The following is a 19,427-nucleotide window of genomic DNA, read 5'->3' as shown; positions in this document are numbered from 1 at the left end:
CTCTTTCATACAGATTTTAAAAAACCAACAGTACCAACAATATTATCACAGTGCACTCATAGAACATGTAAGGCACCAATCAACAGTATCAGGTTGGGGTTTTTTTGGTTGTTTTGTTTTTTTTTCAGATGAGATGGGGTAAGTATGAACTCTAAAATTTAGGAATCCCTCTGGCTGGTGAATCAGAAGCATCCAGCAATCCCATAATAAAGTAAGATCCCACCATCCTACGAATAAAGTCCATTAACATATGTCAACCATTCTCTTTTCTTTTATAGTTAAAAAAAAAAACCACTTAGAAACTCTTCATCAGTGTAATGAGACATGGACAGCACGTTACAGCTTAATTTCAAGAAAAAAATATAACGCCATGATGCATTAAACCTGCTTGAATGGTTTTCTGTGGAAATGAAAGTGTTTTGAAGTCTAGCAGACAATTCTGAAGTACCAACAGCCTTTCATTTTGCCTTTTCCCCACCTCTCTGCTTCTCAGATTTAAAAAGTGAAAGTGAAAAACATTGGTATTTATGGCCGTAGGGAATAAAACTAGAGGAGGAAGGGAAAAATGAAATAGATTCTAGGACATCTGGTTTAAAAAAAAAATCCAATGGGAACTGTAAAGACTCAGAAACTGCCTGATTTACAGATACTATGGGCTCCTGTAGCAAAATCATTTTAAAATTAAGAAAAAGATGGTTACTCTCCTTTATAACTGCTGGTCTTCAAGATATGTTGCTCATATCCATTCCAATTAGCTGTGCATGCTTCTGCATGCACGATCGTCGGAAGAGTTTTACCCCAGCAACACTCGGTCGGTCGGCTGAGGTGTCCACTGGAGTGGCGCCCTTATGGTGCCAGATACATGCCCCTGCCAACCCAGGGTCCCCTCAGTTTCTTCTTGCTGGCTACTCCGACAGAGGGGAAGGAGGGCGGGTTTGGGATGGATATGAACACCACATCTCGAAGAACAACAGTTACAAAGGTGAGTAACTGTCTTTCCTTCTTCGAGTGCTTGCTCATATCGATTCCAATTAAGTGACTCCCAAGCCTTACCTAGGTGGTGGGGTTGGAGTGAGATGTCGCGGAGTGAAGAACCGCTGAACCAAATGCTGCATTACCCCTGGACTGCTCCATTATCGCATAGTGGGAAGCGAAGGTATGTACTGATGACCAAGTTCCTGCTCTACAGATCTCCTGTATGGGCACATGAGCCAGGAAGCCAGAGGACAAAGCTTGAGCCCTAGGAGAGTGGGCAGTAAGGTGAACGGGGAACCCATGAGCCTGGATACGACCAGGTTGAGGTCCCATGTAGGGGTCAGATGTTGAATTTGTGGGTACAGACGTTCCAATCCCTTGAGGAACCTGCTGACCATGGCACTGGAGAAAACTGAGAGCCCGTTTTCGCCTGAGTGGAAGGCTGAAATTGCTGCTAGGTGTACTCTGATGGATGAAACTGCTAGGCCTTGCTGTTTCAAGGACAAGAGATAATCTAGGATGGTAGGTACTGGGACCTCCAGAGAGGCAGTATTGCTCAGGGCACAACAGCAGGAGAAACGCTTTCACTCGGCCAGATATGTGGACCTACTAGAGGGCTTTCTACTACCCAAGAGTACGTGCTGCACCGAGCGGGAACAATGCAGCTCAGATTGAGTTAGCCATGCAGCATCCATGCTGTGAGATGGAGGAGTTGCAGGTCCGGATGACACAGTCAGCCGTGCTCCTGAGTGATCAGGTCCGGCCACAATGAGAGTGGAATTGGTGTGGTCACCGACAGATCAAGGAGAGTGGTGTACCAGTGTTACCTCGGCGATCAAGATTAAGCGGGCCTTGTCTATTTGCAATTTTAGAAGGACCTTGTGGAGCAGTGGGAATGGAGGAAAGGCCTAGAGCAGATGGTCCTTCCACGGCATCAGGAAGGTGTCCGATAGGGAGCCCAGGGAGCACCCCTGGAGAGAGCAGAACACCTGGCACTTCCGATTTTTGCCAGAGGCGAAAAGGTCTATGTGGGGAAACCCCCACTTCTGGAAAACAGAATGGATAATGTCCGGGCAAATCGACCACTCGTGAGCCAGGAAGGACCTGCTGAGGTGATCTGCCAAGGTGTTTTGGACTCCTGGGAGAAACGACGCCACTAGGTCAATCGAGTGGGCTCTGCAGAATTCCCACAGGCGAATGGCTTCCTGACAGAGGGGGGACAATCGGGCTCCCCCTTGCTTGTTGATGTAAAACATGGCCGTTGTGTTGTCTGTCAAGACTGCGATACAATGGCCCTGAAGGTGTTTGCAGAACACGTGACATGCCAGGCGTACTGCTCTCAGTTCCCGTATGTTGATGTGTAGGGTTACCTCTTGTGTGGACCAAAGGCCCCGTGTGCGAAGATCTGCAAGGTGAGCACCCCAGCCCAGAGATGATGCATCCGTGGTTAGGACTAGGGAGGGCTGTGGGGCATGAAATCGCATCCTCCCACATACGAAGTTGGGGTTCAGCCACCAAGCCAGGGATGTTAAGACTTCCGTCGGTACCTTGAGCACCGTGTCTAGATTGTCTCAGCCTGGATGGTAGACTGATGAGAGCCAGGCCTGAAGTGGATGGAGGCATAGTCTGGCATGTCTGGTCACAAAGGTGCAAGATGCCATGTGTCCCAGTAGATGGAGGCATGTGCGTGCTGTCGAGGTTGGGAAGCTTCGGAGGCCATGGATAATGCTCGCCATGGCATGGAAGAGGGCATGTGGTAGGCACGCCTGGGTGACATTTGAATCCAGGACTGCTCTGATGAAGTCTATTCTTTGGGTTGGCTGCAAAGTGGACTTTTTGACACTGAGCAGCAGACCCAGCTGTCTGAACAAGTTCATGGTGAACTGAACATGGGACTGCACCTGGAGCTCGGATCGACCCCGAATAGTCTTTCAAGTACGTCAAGGTACGGAAACACTTGGATCCGATGTTGACGGAGTGAGGCAGCTAAGACAGCCATACACTTCAAAAACACTCTTGGTGCTGTGGATAGGCCGAAGGGGAGGACAGTAAACTGGAAGTGTCGCTGACTGACTACAAAGCAAAGGAAGCACCTGTGCGGCAGGTAGATCGCTATGTGGAAGTATACGTCCCTCGTGTCAAGGGCAGCGTACCAATCTCCAGGATCCAGGGAAGGGATAATGGTCCCCAGGGAAACCATGCAGAACTTCAACTTTATCACAAATTTGTTGAGTCCATGCAAGTCCAGAATGGGCTGTAGGCCACCCCCGCTTTGCGTTGGGAATTAGGAAGTAGCAGGAGTAAAACCTCCTGCCCCTCAGATCCCTTGGAACCTCCTCCATAGCTCCGATAGTTAGGAGCGTCTGCACCTCCTGTAGAAGGAGTTGCTCGTGAGAGGAGTCCCTGAAGAAGGACGGGGAGGAAGGGTAGAAAGGGCGGGACAAAACAAAGTATCCACTTTCCACTGTGAGTAGGACCCAGAGGTCTGACGTTACGCGGGACCACGCAGGGAGGAAATAGGAGAGGCGGTAGGTGAAAGGTGGAGAAGGATCCTGTAACAAGACTGGTGCTCTGCCCTTGGGCGCACCTTCAAAAGTTTTGTTTGGGCCCCGCTGATGGCTTGCGGGGGCCTTGGTTCTGGCCTGTCTGAGGACCAGATTGCCTCCTTCTACCACAGTGGCCGTGTCTTCTAGAAAAGTTCTGTCTCGGCTGGGGATTAGAGTAGGTGCACTGCGTTTGGGGTTGGAAGGGCCTAAGTTGCATCACCGGGGAATGCATGCCCAATGAGCGCATGATGGCCTGGTTATCCTTCAGACTCTGGAGTCTGGAGTCAGTTTTGTCTGAAAATAACCCCTGGCCAACAAAGGGCAGGTCCTGAATTGTTTGTTGCAGCTCCTGTAGAAGACCGGACACCTACAGCCACGAGATAAGGCGCATAGCTAAGCTCGAGATTAGAGTCCTAGCCGCCGAGTCTGCCGCATCTATCGAAGCCTGGAAGGATGTCCTGGCTACTTTCTTGTCCTTCTCTAGCAAGGCCCCGAACTCCTCCCTGGACTCCTGAGGACCCAGCTCTTTGAACTTCCCCATCAAGTTCCAGGTATTATAATTATAACAGCTCAAGAGGGCCTGCTGGTTAGCCACTCTGAGTCGTAGGCCACCAGTTGAATAGATCGTGCGCCCGAATAAATCCAGGTTTCTAGCGTCCTTGGATTTAGGAGCGTAAGCTTGTTGACTGTGTCGTTCCCTCTCATTAACGGACTGTACAATGAGGGAGTGCAGTTGGGGGTGAATGTACAAGTACTCATAGTTTTTGGAGGGGACCAAGTACTTCGTCTCCACCCCCTTGGCAGAAGGGGGAATAGACACCGGAGACTGCCAGATTGTACTGGCATTAGCCTGGATGGTCCCGATGAACGGCAAGGCTATACGTGTGGGGGCATCGGCAGAGAAAATGTCCACCACCAGATCCTCGACCTCCTCCACCTCGAGGTTCATGTTTTGTGCCATCCTATGAAGCAAGTCTTGGAGCGCATGGAGGTCTATAGGTGGTGGGTCAGAGGAGTACGTGCCTGCCACTGCCTCGTCAGGGGAGGACGAGGAGGATACGCCTGGGACTAATGGGTCTTGGGGCAAGTCCTGCTGGGGGGGAGGAGGCGGGGTGTCCGGCTGCCCTAGGTCCTCCATGCTAGGGGAATGGGCCTGAGCTGAGGGTAGGGCCATTGCCTCCGAGCCGCCCCTGGGGGGGAGGGGAGGGGTGACTGACAGTGGCCTCTGGGACCCGAGGTTCTGAGGCGGCAGAACAAGAAGCTCCCGATGGAACACCTTGGGCCTGATGGTATGCCCAAGGGGTCCAAAAGGACCACTGTGAGGGTCCCTGCTCCTCGTTGTGCCGTCCGTGTCTTGGTCATGGACGTGGTAGCCACATTCCGTTTGGGACGACCTCGAGTTGGGGCAAGAAGGCCAAGGTGGAGCCGATCGCTCATGCTGGGTTGCACTGTTATGCATTGTTGGCCCGCGTCACGGGAACGGAGATCGGCGCCATGGACTTGAGCAGTACCATGGTCTGGACCAGGACCGACAGTCGTATCAGTGCCGGGAGGTAGATCTGGACCTCGATGAAGATCTACGGGCGGAGCGGCACCAGGATCAGTACCGGGAGCTGGACCGGTACCGATCACATCGGGAAGGAGAGCTTCTTGAACCGGAGTGGTGCTGCAAGTACGACCGGCGCTGAGATGGTGATCAGTGCCAGGACTGCGAGTGGTGCCATGGAGGAGACCAGCGCCTGGATCGGGACCGTGATGGTCCTGGCTCAGTGAGTGCAATCAGGTCGCAAGCAGTGGAGAAAGTCTCTGGGGTGGAAGGCAGGCCGAGCTTGAACCACGGTGTGCACCAGGGAGCTTATGTGCACTGGACTCAACAGCGCTTACAGCACTGGAATCGATGGTGCCAGAGATGGACCCTTCGCGGGGTGGTCCAGCACGGGATGCTGCTCCAAGGGGGGCACAGCCAGTGCCGGTAACTGTACAGGAGCGGCAGGTTGCTTGTGCTGCTTCCTGGCTCCCGGAGACAGCGAGCGGTGCCGCGCTGATAATGGTGTCGGAGACGTTCAGTGCCGGGAATCTTTGCTGATGTCAGGCTGATCTGGTGCTGGAGGTGCACTTCGGACCGACGGCGCCGGGTCTCTGCACGGGGCAGAGAGTGTCGGGCTAAGTGCTGCTTCCATGAGGAGCTGCTTCAAACAAAAGTCCCGCTCTGAGGCTTGAATGCCTTAAAAATGCGGCACTTATCTGATTGATGGGATTCCCCCAGGCACTTCAGACAGGAGTCGTGGGGGTCTCCCGTAGGCATCGGCTTGAGGCAGGCCAAGCAGGGTTTGAAGCCCGGAGACCTAGGCATGGGCCAGATACTGGAAAGGAGGGAAGGGGAGAAACCCCTTACCTCCAATTACTATATACACTAACTACAAAAACTACTATTAACTATGACTAGAAACTACTAACAACTACACTATAACAACTATCTACAGCTATAAATGAGCAAAGAGCTAGGGAAGTGGAGATCAGCTATGCTGCGCTCCACAGTTCCAATGACCATCACGGGTGCTAAGAAGGAACTGAGGGGGCGCTAGATCGGCAGGGGCATATATCTGGCGCCATAAGGGCGCCACTCCAGGGGGCGCCTCAGCCGACCCACCAAGTGTTGCTAGGGTAAAAATCTTCCGACAATCGTGCAAGCAGTGCGCGCACACCTAATTGGAATTGATATGAGCAAGCACTTGAAGAACTACAGACTCATGCTCAATCCTGTTTTTAAACATGGACACTTTGCATTTTACAAATGGAGAAGCATGACCACAAAAATTGGAGAGGTGCTTGGAATATAACGTGACCCGATATAACACGGGTTCGCATACAACGTGGTAAAGCTCTGACATGCTGCTCTGAGCAGCGTGTTAAGGGTGCCGGGCTGGGGCCAAGGGGTTGGATAAGGGGCAGAGGGTCTCAGGGGTGGTCAGAGGCTCCCCCCCACAGGGTCTAGAAGGCAGGATATGTGTGGGGGCAATTTTAGGGGTCTCACAGTCTCAGAGTGGCCCGGGGGATTTGCGGGGGGCCAGGAGCAGCCTGCTCTGCTTCCCTCGCCCACCTCCCCTCCACCCCTCGCCTGTCCCTCCCCCTCTCCAAGGCTGGGGCTTGGGCTGGGGCAAGGAAAGCTGAGCAGGCTGGGGATGGGGACAGGGAATGGATCACTTGATTACCTGTTCTGTTCATTCCCTCTGGGGCACCTGGCATTGGCCACTGTCAGAAGACAGGATACTGGGCTAGACAGACCTTTGGTCTGACCCAGTAGGGCCATTCTTATGTTCTTAAACCAATCTCCAAGTAACGCAGCAACAGTTAAACACAAATAAATTAGCAGTATAAGAAACGAGAGGAGGAATATATATTTGACAACTCAGGTTTTCTCCTTACCTTTTTCAGTATGTTCTGATTCTTGTTGATTACTACTGCTAGAGCTGACGCTGGCATCAAAGCCTGTTGGAGAAATATTTCCTTCAGACTGAAGGTCCTGCAGCTCCCCTACAACACTATCCACTTCAATTGTGCTATCAGTTTCACTCTTGATGCTTCGTATCTCTTCTTGATTTGGTGCCAATGTCTCTGAGACTGTTACACTGGACTGATGTCTACTAGAATCTGTTACAGTGACAGATGAAGGTGATTCAGGGGTTGTAGGAGGAGTATTTAGCACTGAATTACTCCCACTGCTTGGAAATTCAACTTTCTTGTCACTCATTTCCGTTGGTTTCTCCTCAACAGGTTTAACATCTATGCTGGCTAGTAAAGGCTTTTCTAGTTCAGAGCTGGGCAAAGAAACCTCTTCTGCAAGAGTCTCCAGCTGCTCCTCTACTGCAGGATCCTCAGAAGCATGTGGGGGTGAGGCTGCAGCCTCTGTGTCAGAGTCTGAAAAAAGTTCTTTCAATGTTTTCTTGGGCCACTGTCCCTGAATACTAGACCATACATCTTTTCTATCCTTAGCTCTGGTATTTTGAGGTCTTTCATCAGAGTTGTTTAGAAGCTTTATTCTTTTTTCTGCCACTTCAGAAAACCCTGAGTAGAAACCACTTGTCCTTAAAGACTTCCTTTTCTCCTCTATCCCATTGTATTTCTTAGTTGGCATTATTTTTAGTTTAGATTTGTCCTCCTCATCTTCATCTGAGGAGCTGTTACTACTATGTTCTAAGCTATGGGAGTCTTTGCTCTTGGACTTTTCATCCTTTCTATTAGGTGACCCAGTCTTGACACATTCCTCTGTGATGCAATACCTTCGCTTACCACGTTTTACCTGTGGCTTTGTTGTTTTATCTACTACCTCCTTTTTGACCTCCTTTCTCTTCTTTGTAGCTTCATCCTGTCCTTCATAGTCCGTATCATCAGATAATTCTTCCAGCTCTTTCCGCAATTTTTCTGGTGATTTGGATACTGATTTAAGTGGTGCTACATCTGCAAGGGCTTTCTCCTCTTCTTGGGGAGATGAGCTGCTCTGCTCTTCTTTTGGACAGAATTCACTTTTGTCCTGGCTCACAGTCTCATCTGGAGATTCCTCCTTGCCACCATTATGTACATTCTGGGCACTCTGGTCATCTTCCTGGTCACTATCCTCAGCAGAACTTTCTGAAGCTATTAAAAAAAAATCTGTTACAAGTAATACTGAAAAAACAACTAGAAGATAGCAATACACACTAAAGCTAGTACTATTAAAATCTTTTGTTTTCATGTACCCAGTAGGAAAAAGAAACAGATTATTTTCAAAAACTTCATTTTATTAGGAAGTGTAATAGCTAGATGAGCAGCAATGCTTATCAATTTGCAAATCCCATATAATAAAACATCTCCAGGGAATTCCTCTAAGGTATTTGCATACCCCTAACTAAGATTTGGGTGCTCTGGAGGGTAGGGAGCAGCCCAGGCGAGCTGCTGCTACTGGAGGGAGGGCAGTGGCCCATAGCCAGGGGCAGCTCTAGCTTTTTTGCTGCCCCAAGCACAGCAGGCAGGCAGCATTTGGCAGCTTGCCTGCGGGAGGTCCCCGGTCCCGTGGCTTCGGTGTACCCACTGCCAAATTGCTGCTGAATCCACGGGACTGGCGGACCTCCCGCAGGCAAGCCGCCAAAGGGAGCCTGACTGCCGCCCTCACAGGGAACGGCAGGGCATCCCCCCCACCTCCAGCTTGCCACCCCAACCACGCACTTGGAGCGCTGGTGCCTGGAGCAGCCACTGCCCATGGCCCCTGCTGGTGCTGGGAGGAGGGCACAGCCGAGGAGGTTCTGCATGCTGCCCCTGCCCTGAGTGACTGGGAACAGTAGCCAATGGGAGCTGCGGGGGCATCACCTGTGGACACAGGCAGCACGTGGAATCACCTGGCCGCACCTCTGCCTGGGAGCCGGACAGCCCCCTTCCCCTCCCAAGATAAGTGCTGCCCAGAGCCCTCTCCCCCTCCCGCACCTCAATCGCCTGCCTCTACCCTGAGCTCCCTCCCAAACACAAACTCCTGCTGCTGCTGGGGAGGAGGGACATGGTTGCCTGAGACTGCCCCAGCAGCAGCCGGTGTGGCTGGCCTGCGGGCTACCTGAGCCACCAGTTCTGGGAGTTCTGAGCTGCAGAACTCTCAAAAAGTCATGGAATCCGTGACCTCCATGACAAACTCTCAGCCTTATTGATAGTTTGCTTCAATTGCTCTGTACTGTCACTTTTAAATACTGGTAAAATGATTATATACTGAATTAGAAAGTCTATGTACAATACCTTGTAGCCCATTAAGGATAGAAGTTATTTCTATGGATTTAACTGGAGAATTTTTGGCTTCAATGCTGTCAAGTTTGGACTCAGTCTCTGGTGATGTGCTCGTGTGAAAGGGTGGTTTTGACAAGCGTCGCAATTTACAATTTTTAGGAGAATACTTCTCATCCTTCTCTTTGTCAGTTTTATTCTAGGTTAAGGAAAAAACCATTTTAAAAACTCTTCTAATGCTAACATATAATTTAAGGTGAATTACAATTAGCAATGCAGACTTTGAACACAAAACCTAAGAATAAGTTTTTCTTTGTTCCTTTACAAGGATATGCAAGTACTGTATTTTGTCTTATGCACAAGTATTAATACCAAAAATGCGAATTCCTTAACACTTATATCTGACAAGGAATATTCTCAGCATTTAAGGGCTAAACTCTTCTTCCACTATGCTAGGCCCTGCAGTAAGGGATATTGCAGAGAGAAGGCATGTCTGTTGTGACAGCCTGGATTGAATGGCACACTCTTGTGCTGTGCTAATGTGGAAGGAGGAGAGGCTATAGGCAAGTCTGGCTCTATCAGCGGCACTGGATTCCGTCTGTTACAGCTATCGCCCTATCCCATTTTGTTTCTTACAGCTGTCCCCATACTCCATTTTGTTTTTGTTCTCCTCCTGTGGCCGCCCTTCCCTGGCTGTTAAGTCGTTTACCAGGGCCAGTGCCCTTCTCAAAGGGAGGGCCCCTTAAGTTGTTTGACAAGAGCCATTGCCCTTCTCAAAGGGATGGCCACTTGTGCTGCGTGCTAAATGGGACCACTGCCCTGTTCAAAGGGTTAGTCCTGTTATTACCTCGTTGAACCTGGGCTCGGTGTAGGGCAGGCAATGTCCAGAGCTGCAAGACCTATTGTGTTTTTAAGATCCTGGGCATGAGTCATAGGCCTCATGTGCTTTTGAGTCACCTATTGCACAGGACTCTGCCCGGGCATGTCTCTGTGCTTACCTGCAGTTTTTCCCCTGTGCCTCCTCCCTTGTGACAGAGGGAGCCTATCAGGATTACTGGCGGGAAACTGCCTGAGTTTGCCTTTAAAAACAGACATTTTTGAAACAAACATCAGAAAGGTTCCTGCATTGCTGCCTGGTCTGATCAGCCAGGGGTTTTGGGGGGTCCTTTCTCCACTCTCGTTTTATTTTTGAGCGTACCCCCCGTTTTTTAACCTCCCCCCCACGAAGAACGAATTGCTACCTGAGAGATCTCCTGATTATTAAGACTGTACCGAGCCCTCCTTGCTTCTTCTGATGTTGCTGCTGCTTCTGCCTTTGCTGCTGCCTTGGGGACTGGTAAGAATCGCTCTGTGAAACTTTCTGTACTTTTATTTTATTACTTTAGCTGCTGGCTCTGTCTCCCTAGCACACAGACTCAAGCTAAACCTTGGTCTGTGTCTTAAAATCTCTCTTAAACTCCGCAGTGCTTTGCTGCTAAAAATAAGTTTGTGCCGCTGCTAAGCTCTGCTCCTGTGGGCTTTGCCTCGGGGCTCCCTGCTTTCAGCTGTATCTCTTGGCTTCCTTGGGAGCTGTATCCTGGGCACATACCACTCTGCCCTCTGTGACTTCCCCATAGCATAAGGTGCACCATAGGTTTTGTTCTTTTTAGTTTAATAAGTCATAATTTGTTAAGATTGTAGAGCTTGTAAGTTCACCTGCCTTGTTATAGCTTACTGTTTTGTTGCTCCGTATAGCTGCTTGTTATAGTTTTGCTTAGAATTGTGATATTTGTTGTTTTGCCTAGTCGTTGGTTAAGATAGATAAGGTTTTTGCTGCTTAAATTCGTCTTCCCGCTGTCCTGATCTCTCCCTGAACTTTCCTGTGTCTGTTTTTCCCCCGCTCCAATCTCCCCCTCTGTGTACTTCTCCGTGTCTATAGATAAGGTTTTTGCTGCTTAAATTCGTCTTCCCGCTGTCCCGATCTCTCCTTGAACTTTCCCGTATCTGTTTTTCCCCCGCTCCAATCTCCCCCTCTGTGTACTTCTCCGTGTCTATAGATAAGGTTTTTGCTGCTTAAATTCATCTTCCCGCTGTCCCGATCTCTCCCTGAACTTTCCCGTGTCTGTTTTTCCCCGCTCCAATCTCCCTCTCTGTGTGCTTCTCCGTGTCTCCCTGTTATAAACCTTTGCTGCTTTTTCCCCCGCATCTGCACTCTCTCCGAACTTCCCGACTCCTTGCTGCTCCTCCCCCCCCGCGTCTGCATCACCCTCCGAACTTCCCAAACGCCTTGCTGCTTCTCCCCCGTATAACTTCCCAAACCCTTTGCTGCTTTTCCCCCCGCATCTGCACTCTCTCCGAACTTCCCAACTCCTTGCTGCTTCCCCCCCCCGCGTCTGCATCACCCTCCGAACTTCCCAAACCCCTTGCTGCTTCTCCCCCTGTGAAACTTCCCAAACCCTTTGCCGCTTTTTTTCCTTTGTTTTTGGCGTCCACTTGTTGCTTAAACCTCTCTCTAGCCCTTCTTTGCACTTCTCCGCTGCCCCTCCCCTGCCGAAGATCACCATCACGCTGCTCCATTGTCCTTACCCTGCAGGGCTTCAGAGTCTCTCGCTGCTTCCAGCCGCACTCTCCTCTCATCAGTTGCCACTAATCATTCACTCCCCTCCCCCCTCCTGTTCCTTGACAGATTATCTGCTATCCTAGCCTCACAAATTAAGTCATTACTTTTCTTTTATACCGTTACATTGCATAAGTTCACTTATATTCACATTTTACTTGTAATTATAACACCCCATTGGTTGCTTCCACTTTTCTGATATACTTTGTATCTGCATTGATACCATTGTTACATTGTGTATAAGGCCACTAACCACTTAATACATTCTATCTAAGATTGTTGACCATTTTATATAAGAGCTACCATTCTATTTTGCATTTCTTTTGATACGCTTATTGACTGTACTGTATCCCATTGTGCTGAACCCCACTTACTGTACCCCACTGTTAGAACTCCCTACACTGTTCAATAAGAAGAACCCGCCCCCATCATTGTCTATTGTAAACACCCTATACACCCCATCCCATCGTATTTCATTGTTAAATTCCCACCACTTCCTTTTTCCTTTAATAAATAAATTAATTGGCACCCCACCTGTGTGGTAATTGCTCCCCAAGATCCCATATACCTGCAGGCAGGGACAGATTCTAGTAGTCCTTGTGTTCAGAGAGCAGGGATGGCCATGGAGCCTGTTGATCGGGGGAAAAATGTTGTTCACACCCTTCTGCCCTGCACAAGGAATTGACCAGGATCTGGCCCAAAATATCTGTTGTTTTTTTTTAAATCTACCACAGTTGGCAAGAAATTAAAAGTAAGATACAAGCCACATTTATGTAGATTCGACACAGGTTTGTGCTTCAAAGCCAGCAGGGTAGCTAGCAAATTTTATTTCCCAGTTCTGTGCTGCCATTGCTGATGAGGGAATGGTTCTGTTTCCTGTTGGTGCACCAGATGAACTAGGAGTGTGGGGGGAAGAGGAGGAGGAGGAAAAAGCTATTTTTCAAAAGGGAAGGACAAAAATCATGCTTAAAGAAGTGTATGCTTCTAAGAGGCTAACAGAAACTAATTTTAAATTTATCACGAATTTCCAAGTCCATTTAAAGGCTATAATTATAAAATCAGTCTACATGAAAGTAAATTGAGCAGCAAAATGATCTAATAGAAAAAAAATCTACCTTTATTTTCTTCCGATGCTTTATTTTTGGCACATTTTTATCAGCTGGTCTCACTATCTTGTCTGCTTTTATCCATTCATCATATCTAAATGTGAAAGCAAGAATTTAAAAATATATATTAACAGAATTTTAAGCAAACATTCAAAATTTCATAAAACACATTCTACACGGAAAGAAAAAGTAGTAAAACATGTAATGGAAACCATATGCAGACAGACTCTGTACTTAAGAGTGAAAAGTAATGAATATATTTCTACCATATCTTCTAGTTCAAAAAAGAACTAGAAAAGTTCATGGAGGATAGGTCCATCAATGACTGTTAGCCAGGATGGGCAGGGATGGTGTCCCCAGCCTCTGTTTGCCAGAAACTGTGAATGGGTGACAGCGAATGGAACACTTGACGATTACCTGTTCTGTTCATTCCCTCTGGGGCTCCTGGCATTAGTCACTGTTGGAAGACAGGATACTGGGCTAGATGGACCTTTGGTTGGACCCAGTATGGCTGTTCTTATATTCTTATGTACTGTAAAGTATTCCAAAATCTCAAATCTTTACTTTCTTAGCATATAGGGCAAAATTCTCCTCTCATATTGGGATGGTAGTATTGAAAATTAATATTCTGCTCTCCTTTTGTGCATATAATGTATATCAAATAATAATGGGATATCCATGCCCATAGGAAAAGCAGAATACTTGAGTCATATATTGCTGTACAGATATGTAAGGTAAATTTTCCCAGTATAGTGGATCATCTTACTAATTAAAAACAAATTCTTATAGTAATATAAAACCTGATTGCTTGGTAAAAAAAAAAAGAAAAACTCCTTGTAGCTGATTCTGTAAAGGGAACAGTATCCTCTATAAAGCTCCCTTTGAGATCTAGAAGGATTTTTGCATTAGGAACTTTTTATTTGATATCAGAAGGTACTAGCAGTTAAATGCTCTATAAATAGTACTAAGATATGTACGTCAACTGCCTCGTGTCCCACCTCCCGAAACTGTACATGTGAAGTACAGAATCCAAGACTGAACATATATATTCTCATTAAGAACATTCATGATAGAAATGTGCTCAGACTAGAAAATTAACAACAATTAAAAAAAAACCACTATGTAAAGTTAAGAATAAAAAAAAAGAGTTTATTATGAACAGAATACCTTGGCCTGCCTACACTGTGAATTCAAAAAGTGTCTGAATAAGAAATGTGTTAATTAAAAACAAATAAGTATGTGTGTGTATAAATGGAGTTCATTTGGTAGTCATGAAAATGTGTATGCAGTATCATGAAAATACAGTATGCAACTAGCATAACAGTACAGAGCTAGACCTCATGCTAGGCTTTCTGACACAGATCTGACATTACACCTCTATTTTGACCTGTCGAGCATCTGCTATTACAGTCGTAGGCCACGTCTTAGCAACCACTGACAAATGTGCCTAACTCTGGTAACTTCTGTGATACTGACCAATGTAGGGATTGAAGAGGCCACCAAACTCATTTTCATTTATGACCTAAATCAAGATTTGAACAGAGGAGACCAGAAGATAAATTTAGTGCTTTACCCATTCACATCCCTCACACTCATAAAACAAAGAATGACATCCAGAACATAATAAAGATATGAAAGGAGAGAGGTAAGATGTGCTTTCATATTGGAACACAAATATGTTCAATATTGTTTTTCTATAGAGTATCAGATGGACTTTTCTCTTTATTAAATGCTGACAAATTTTCATAGTCTTTTTCCCTAGAAAATCTTAACGTACTGAGAGTGACCACACTATCAGAGACATGGTTTGGATTAAATTAACTTTAATGACCAGGTTAGACATGGATAGAGAGATCCAGATTTCTTTCTTTCTCTAGATCCTTAGGTGACAGGTAAACCTGCCAATAGCAAATTCATAACTGTTGTGGTTTAAAGTAAGGTTTCTTTAGATCAAGCTCATGTTGAATAGAATTCTGAATGGACCATGCACTCCAAAGCTAAGGGATTTTTTTAGATCTAATTTTACGAAAGAAAAAAGCACTAGGATTGAACATGTTCACAGAGAAAATTGAGTACTCTGCAGATTTCATTTCAATTTTGATTACATCACTATACCACTTGTAGCCTTATTCACCGATTCTACATGCTATCCCAAAAAAATAATCTTCCACATAAAGAAACTAACTTTAAACACTGCATGCGTCTCCAGCGACTTAAAACATTCAGTGTTAGATTAGACTTAGATTGATATTCAAAGGTTAGTATGTCATCACTGGCAGATGAATGACACTGGAATGCTGCCATACCAGTTTGTGTAATTTAAATTACATATTCTGATAGGAAATACCTATAGCTACATTAGACTGAGATGTTCAAAACGTCTCCTAGAGGATTTGGTCATATAGTTCTCAATTTTAAATGGGAACTCGGTGTCCAAATTCCCAAAGTGGCTTTTCAGTGGAAAATGCCACTGTGTGCATTATCTATACCAACACACACATTTCAAATTTAAGAATCATAAACCTTTAAAGCACTGAGAGGATATGGTCCTTAGGGACAAGTACAAAAGGACATTCAGGAATTTATAGATTTTTCAGGGTCTTATATTTTGCTCTATAGAGTTGCAACATTTTTAAAGTCACACAACTGAACCATCTCTACTTCATAAATGGGGCTTCAAATGATTTGCTCACTCAAGAAAAAAAGAACAAGAGTTGAGAATGTGAAAAGAAGTTCTCAGTTCCAGGTTAAAAGAAACATGCACTGGATGCCGCTGACAGAGGCGATACTCCAGTGCTACACAGCAGCATCATTTGCTTTTGCATGACAGCAGAGACGGTTATCAGTCGTTCTGTACCGTCTGCTGCCAGTGTAAATTGGTAATGAGATGACGGTTATCTGTCGTTCTGTACTGTCTGCTGCTATCATGGGTGCCCTTGGCTGAAGTCGGCCGGGGGCGCAAAGGCAAAAATGGGAATGACTCCCTGAGTCAATCCCTCCTTTATGGTTTCTAAAAATAGAGTCAGTCCTGCCTAGAATATGGGGCAAGTGTGCTAGAGAACCAGTGTATCAGAGAGCACAGCTGCTCCGTGCCAGATCCCGCAGAAATGATGAGCTGCATGCCATTCACGGGGGGTGCCCCTGCAACAACCCCACCTGTTGCTTCCCTCCTCCCCCAACCTTCCTGGGCTACCGTGGCAGTGTCCCCCCCATTTGTGTCATGAAGTTATAAAGAATGCAGGAATAAGAAACAGTGACTTGTTAGTGAGATAAAATGAGGGAGAGGCAGCCTCCCGCTGCTATGACAGTCCAGGCAGGACATTAAGCGGTGCGGGGGAGAGGAGCCCAGCATGCTGCTGCTATGACAGTCCAGGCAGGACAGAATCTTTTCTTTACACAGGAAAGGGAGGGGGCTGATGGAGCTCAGCCCCCAGTTGCTATGATGAGGACGGTTACCAGCCGTTCTGTACCATCTACTGGGAATGACAGAGAATCATTCCTATTTTCACCCAGGCGACCCCGGCCAGCCTCACATGATGCCAGCCAGGAGCACTCACGGGTTGATAACAAGGACGGCTACCAGTCCTACTGCACCGTCTGCCACCGGGCAGGGGAGAGGAGTGGATCCTGCTCTTCACTGCTGCAGCATCGCATCTACCAGCAGCATTCAGTAGACATAGGGTGACATTGAAAGAAGTCAAGAAACGATTTCTTTCCCTTTTCTTTCACGGGGGTGGGGGGAGTAAATTGACGTGCTATTCCCTGAACCACGCCGGACAATGTGTTTGAACCTAAAGGCATTGGGAGTTCAGCCAAGAATGCAAATACTTTTCAGAGACTGCTGTGGACTGTGGGATAGCTGGAGTCCTCAGTACCCCCTCCCTCCCTCCATGAGCGTCCGTTTGAGTCTCTGGATTCCCGTTATGCTTGTCATGCAGCACTATGTAGCCTGTAGATTTTTTTTTTAAATGCTTTGGCATTTTGTCTTCTGTAACGGAGCTCTGACAGAACAGATTTGTTTCCCCATACAGCGATCAGATCCAGTATCTCCCGTACAGTCCATGCTGGAGCTCTTTTTGGATTTGGGACTGCATTGCCACCCGTGCTGATCAGAGCTCCACGCTGGGCAAACAGGAAATGAAAATCAAAATTTCGCGTGGCTTTTCCTGTTTACCTGGCCACTGCATCCAAGTTCAGATTGCTGTCCAGAGCGGTCACAGTGGTGCACTGTGGGATACCGCCCGGAGGCCAATACCGTCGACTTGCGGCCACACTAACCCATATCCGCTATGGTAATACTGATTTTAGCGCTACTCCTCTCGTTGGGGAGGAGTACAGAAACCGATTTAAAGAGCCCTTTATATCGATATAAAGGGCCTCGTAGTGTGGACGGGTACAGCATTAAATCGGTTTAAAGCTGCTAAAATCGGTTTAAAAGCGTAGTGTAGACCAAGCCTATGTCTTGCAGTTCTACAAGATCTAACAACTCACATATAGGGAGTTAGAAAAAAAAAAATACCTCAGAAGCCACCAGGGCTCTGATTGAATGAATGGATCCTAAATACTTACCAGTATGGGAAACTGACTGTATATGGTACAAGTATTTGTATGAGTATGAAAGAATAGCACAGGCATGTTGGAACAAAGTTAGAAAGACTAAGGCACAAAATTAGTTACACCCAACAAATGACATAAAAGGCAATAAGAAAATAAATATGAATATAAATATAAATAAATAAAGAAGCGGTACTATAAATACATTAGGAGCAAGGGAAAGACCAGGAGGAAGGAGAGCTATGTATGGATGACATCAAGAGTGCTGAGGTGTTTAATGCCTATTTTGCTTCAGTCTTCACTAAAAAGGTAAAAGATAATGTAATTAATATTAACAACATGGGGGAAGGAACACAATCCAAAATAGGGAAAGAACAAGTTAAAGAATAATTAGATAAGTTGGATGTATTCAAGTTGTCAGGGCCTAGCTGAAGCAATCTCAGAACCATTAGCAATTATCTTTGAGAACTCATGAAGGATGGGTGACGTCTCAGAGGACTGGAGAAGGGTAAACAAAGTACCTATCTTTTAAAAGGGGAACAAAAAGAACTTGGGGCACTATAGACCAGTCAGCCTAATTTTGATACCCAGAAAGATACTGGAACAAATTAACAATTGTAATCACCTAAAGGAAAAGAGAGTGGTCAGCTAGCCTACATGGATTTGCCAAGAACAAATCATGCCAAATCAAACTAACTTTCATCTTTGACAGGATGATTGGCCTACTGGACATAATATATCTTGATTTTATTAAGGCATTTGACATGACACAGACATGTGACACATGACATTCTCGTAAGTGAACTAGGGAAATGTGATCTAGACAAAACTACGATAAGGTGGGTGCAAACTGGCTGAAAGACTGGACTCAAAGAGAAGTTATCAATGGTTCATGGTCAAGCTGGGAGGATGTTTATACGGGGTCCTGCAGGGCTATGTCCTGAGTCTGGGACTATTTAGTATTTTCATTAATGACTTGGATAATATAGTGGAGAATATGCTTATAAAATTTATAGATGACACCAAGCAGGGAGGGGTTGCAAGCACTTTGGGGGCCAGGCTTAGAATTCAAAATGACCTTGACAAATTGGAGAATTGCTCTGAAACCAACAAGATGAAATTCAATAAAGAGAAGTGCAAAGTACTACACTTAGGAAGGAAAAATCAAATGTACAAAAACAAAATGGGGAATAACTGTCTAGCCAGGCGGGGGACTGCTGCAAAGGATCTAGAGGTTACAGTGGATCACAAATTGATGAGTCAACAATGTAATGCAGCTGTGAACAAGGCTAATATCCTAAGATATATTAATAGGAGTACTGTATGTAAGACACGTGAGGTAATTGTTCCTCTCTCCTCGGCACAAGCGAGGCCTCAGCTGCAGCACTGTGCCAATTTCAAGTGCCACACTTTAAGAAAACTGGAGGGAGTCTAGAGGGGAGCAAGAAAACAATAAAAGATTTAGAAAACCTGAGCTATGAGGAAAGATTTAAAAAACGGGGCATGTTTAGTTTGAGAAAAGCTTGGGGAGGGGTATATAACAATCTTCAAATATGTTCAGGGCTGTTACAAAGAGGGCAATAATCAACTGTTTTCTGTGTCCACTGCAGGTAGGACAAGAAGCAATAGTCTTAATCTGCAGCAAGGGAAGTTTAGATTAGATATTAAGAATAGCTTTCTAACTACAAGGGTAGTTAGGTTCTGGAATAAGCTTCCAAGGAAGATTGTGGAATCCCCATTACTGAAGGTTTTAAAAACCAGGTTACACAAAATACCCATCAGGGATGGTCTAGGTATTCTTGGCCCTGACTCAGCGCAAGGGGCTAGACTTGACCTCTTGAGGTCCCTTCCTGCCCTACATTTCTATGATTCTATTTGCAATCTACTGTCTGAAATCATGTCGGTCAG

General features: G+C 46.4%; 1 protein-coding gene across 1 annotated transcript in view; it reads right to left on the bottom strand.

Annotated features, from left to right (window-relative positions):
• ARID4B (AT-rich interaction domain 4B) overlaps positions 1 to 19,427 on the bottom strand; it is a 194,169-nt gene that overhangs the window by 16,507 nt on the left and 158,235 nt on the right. Inside the window, exons 17-19 of the mRNA XM_050951541.1 lie at positions 12,975 to 13,059; positions 9,279 to 9,462; positions 6,948 to 8,156 (exon numbers count right to left, since the gene is read on the bottom strand). Of these exons, the coding sequence (XP_050807498.1) occupies positions 6,948 to 8,156; positions 9,279 to 9,462; positions 12,975 to 13,059 (1,478 nt within the window). The remainder of the gene's footprint in view (positions 1 to 6,947; positions 8,157 to 9,278; positions 9,463 to 12,974; positions 13,060 to 19,427) is intronic.

The sequence above is a fragment of the Gopherus flavomarginatus genome, chromosome 4 (genome assembly GCF_025201925.1).
Source record: "Gopherus flavomarginatus isolate rGopFla2 chromosome 4, rGopFla2.mat.asm, whole genome shotgun sequence".
Lineage (NCBI taxonomy): Eukaryota > Metazoa > Chordata > Testudines > Testudinidae > Gopherus > Gopherus flavomarginatus.
This window is presented reverse-complemented; position numbering and strand designations above follow the sequence as displayed.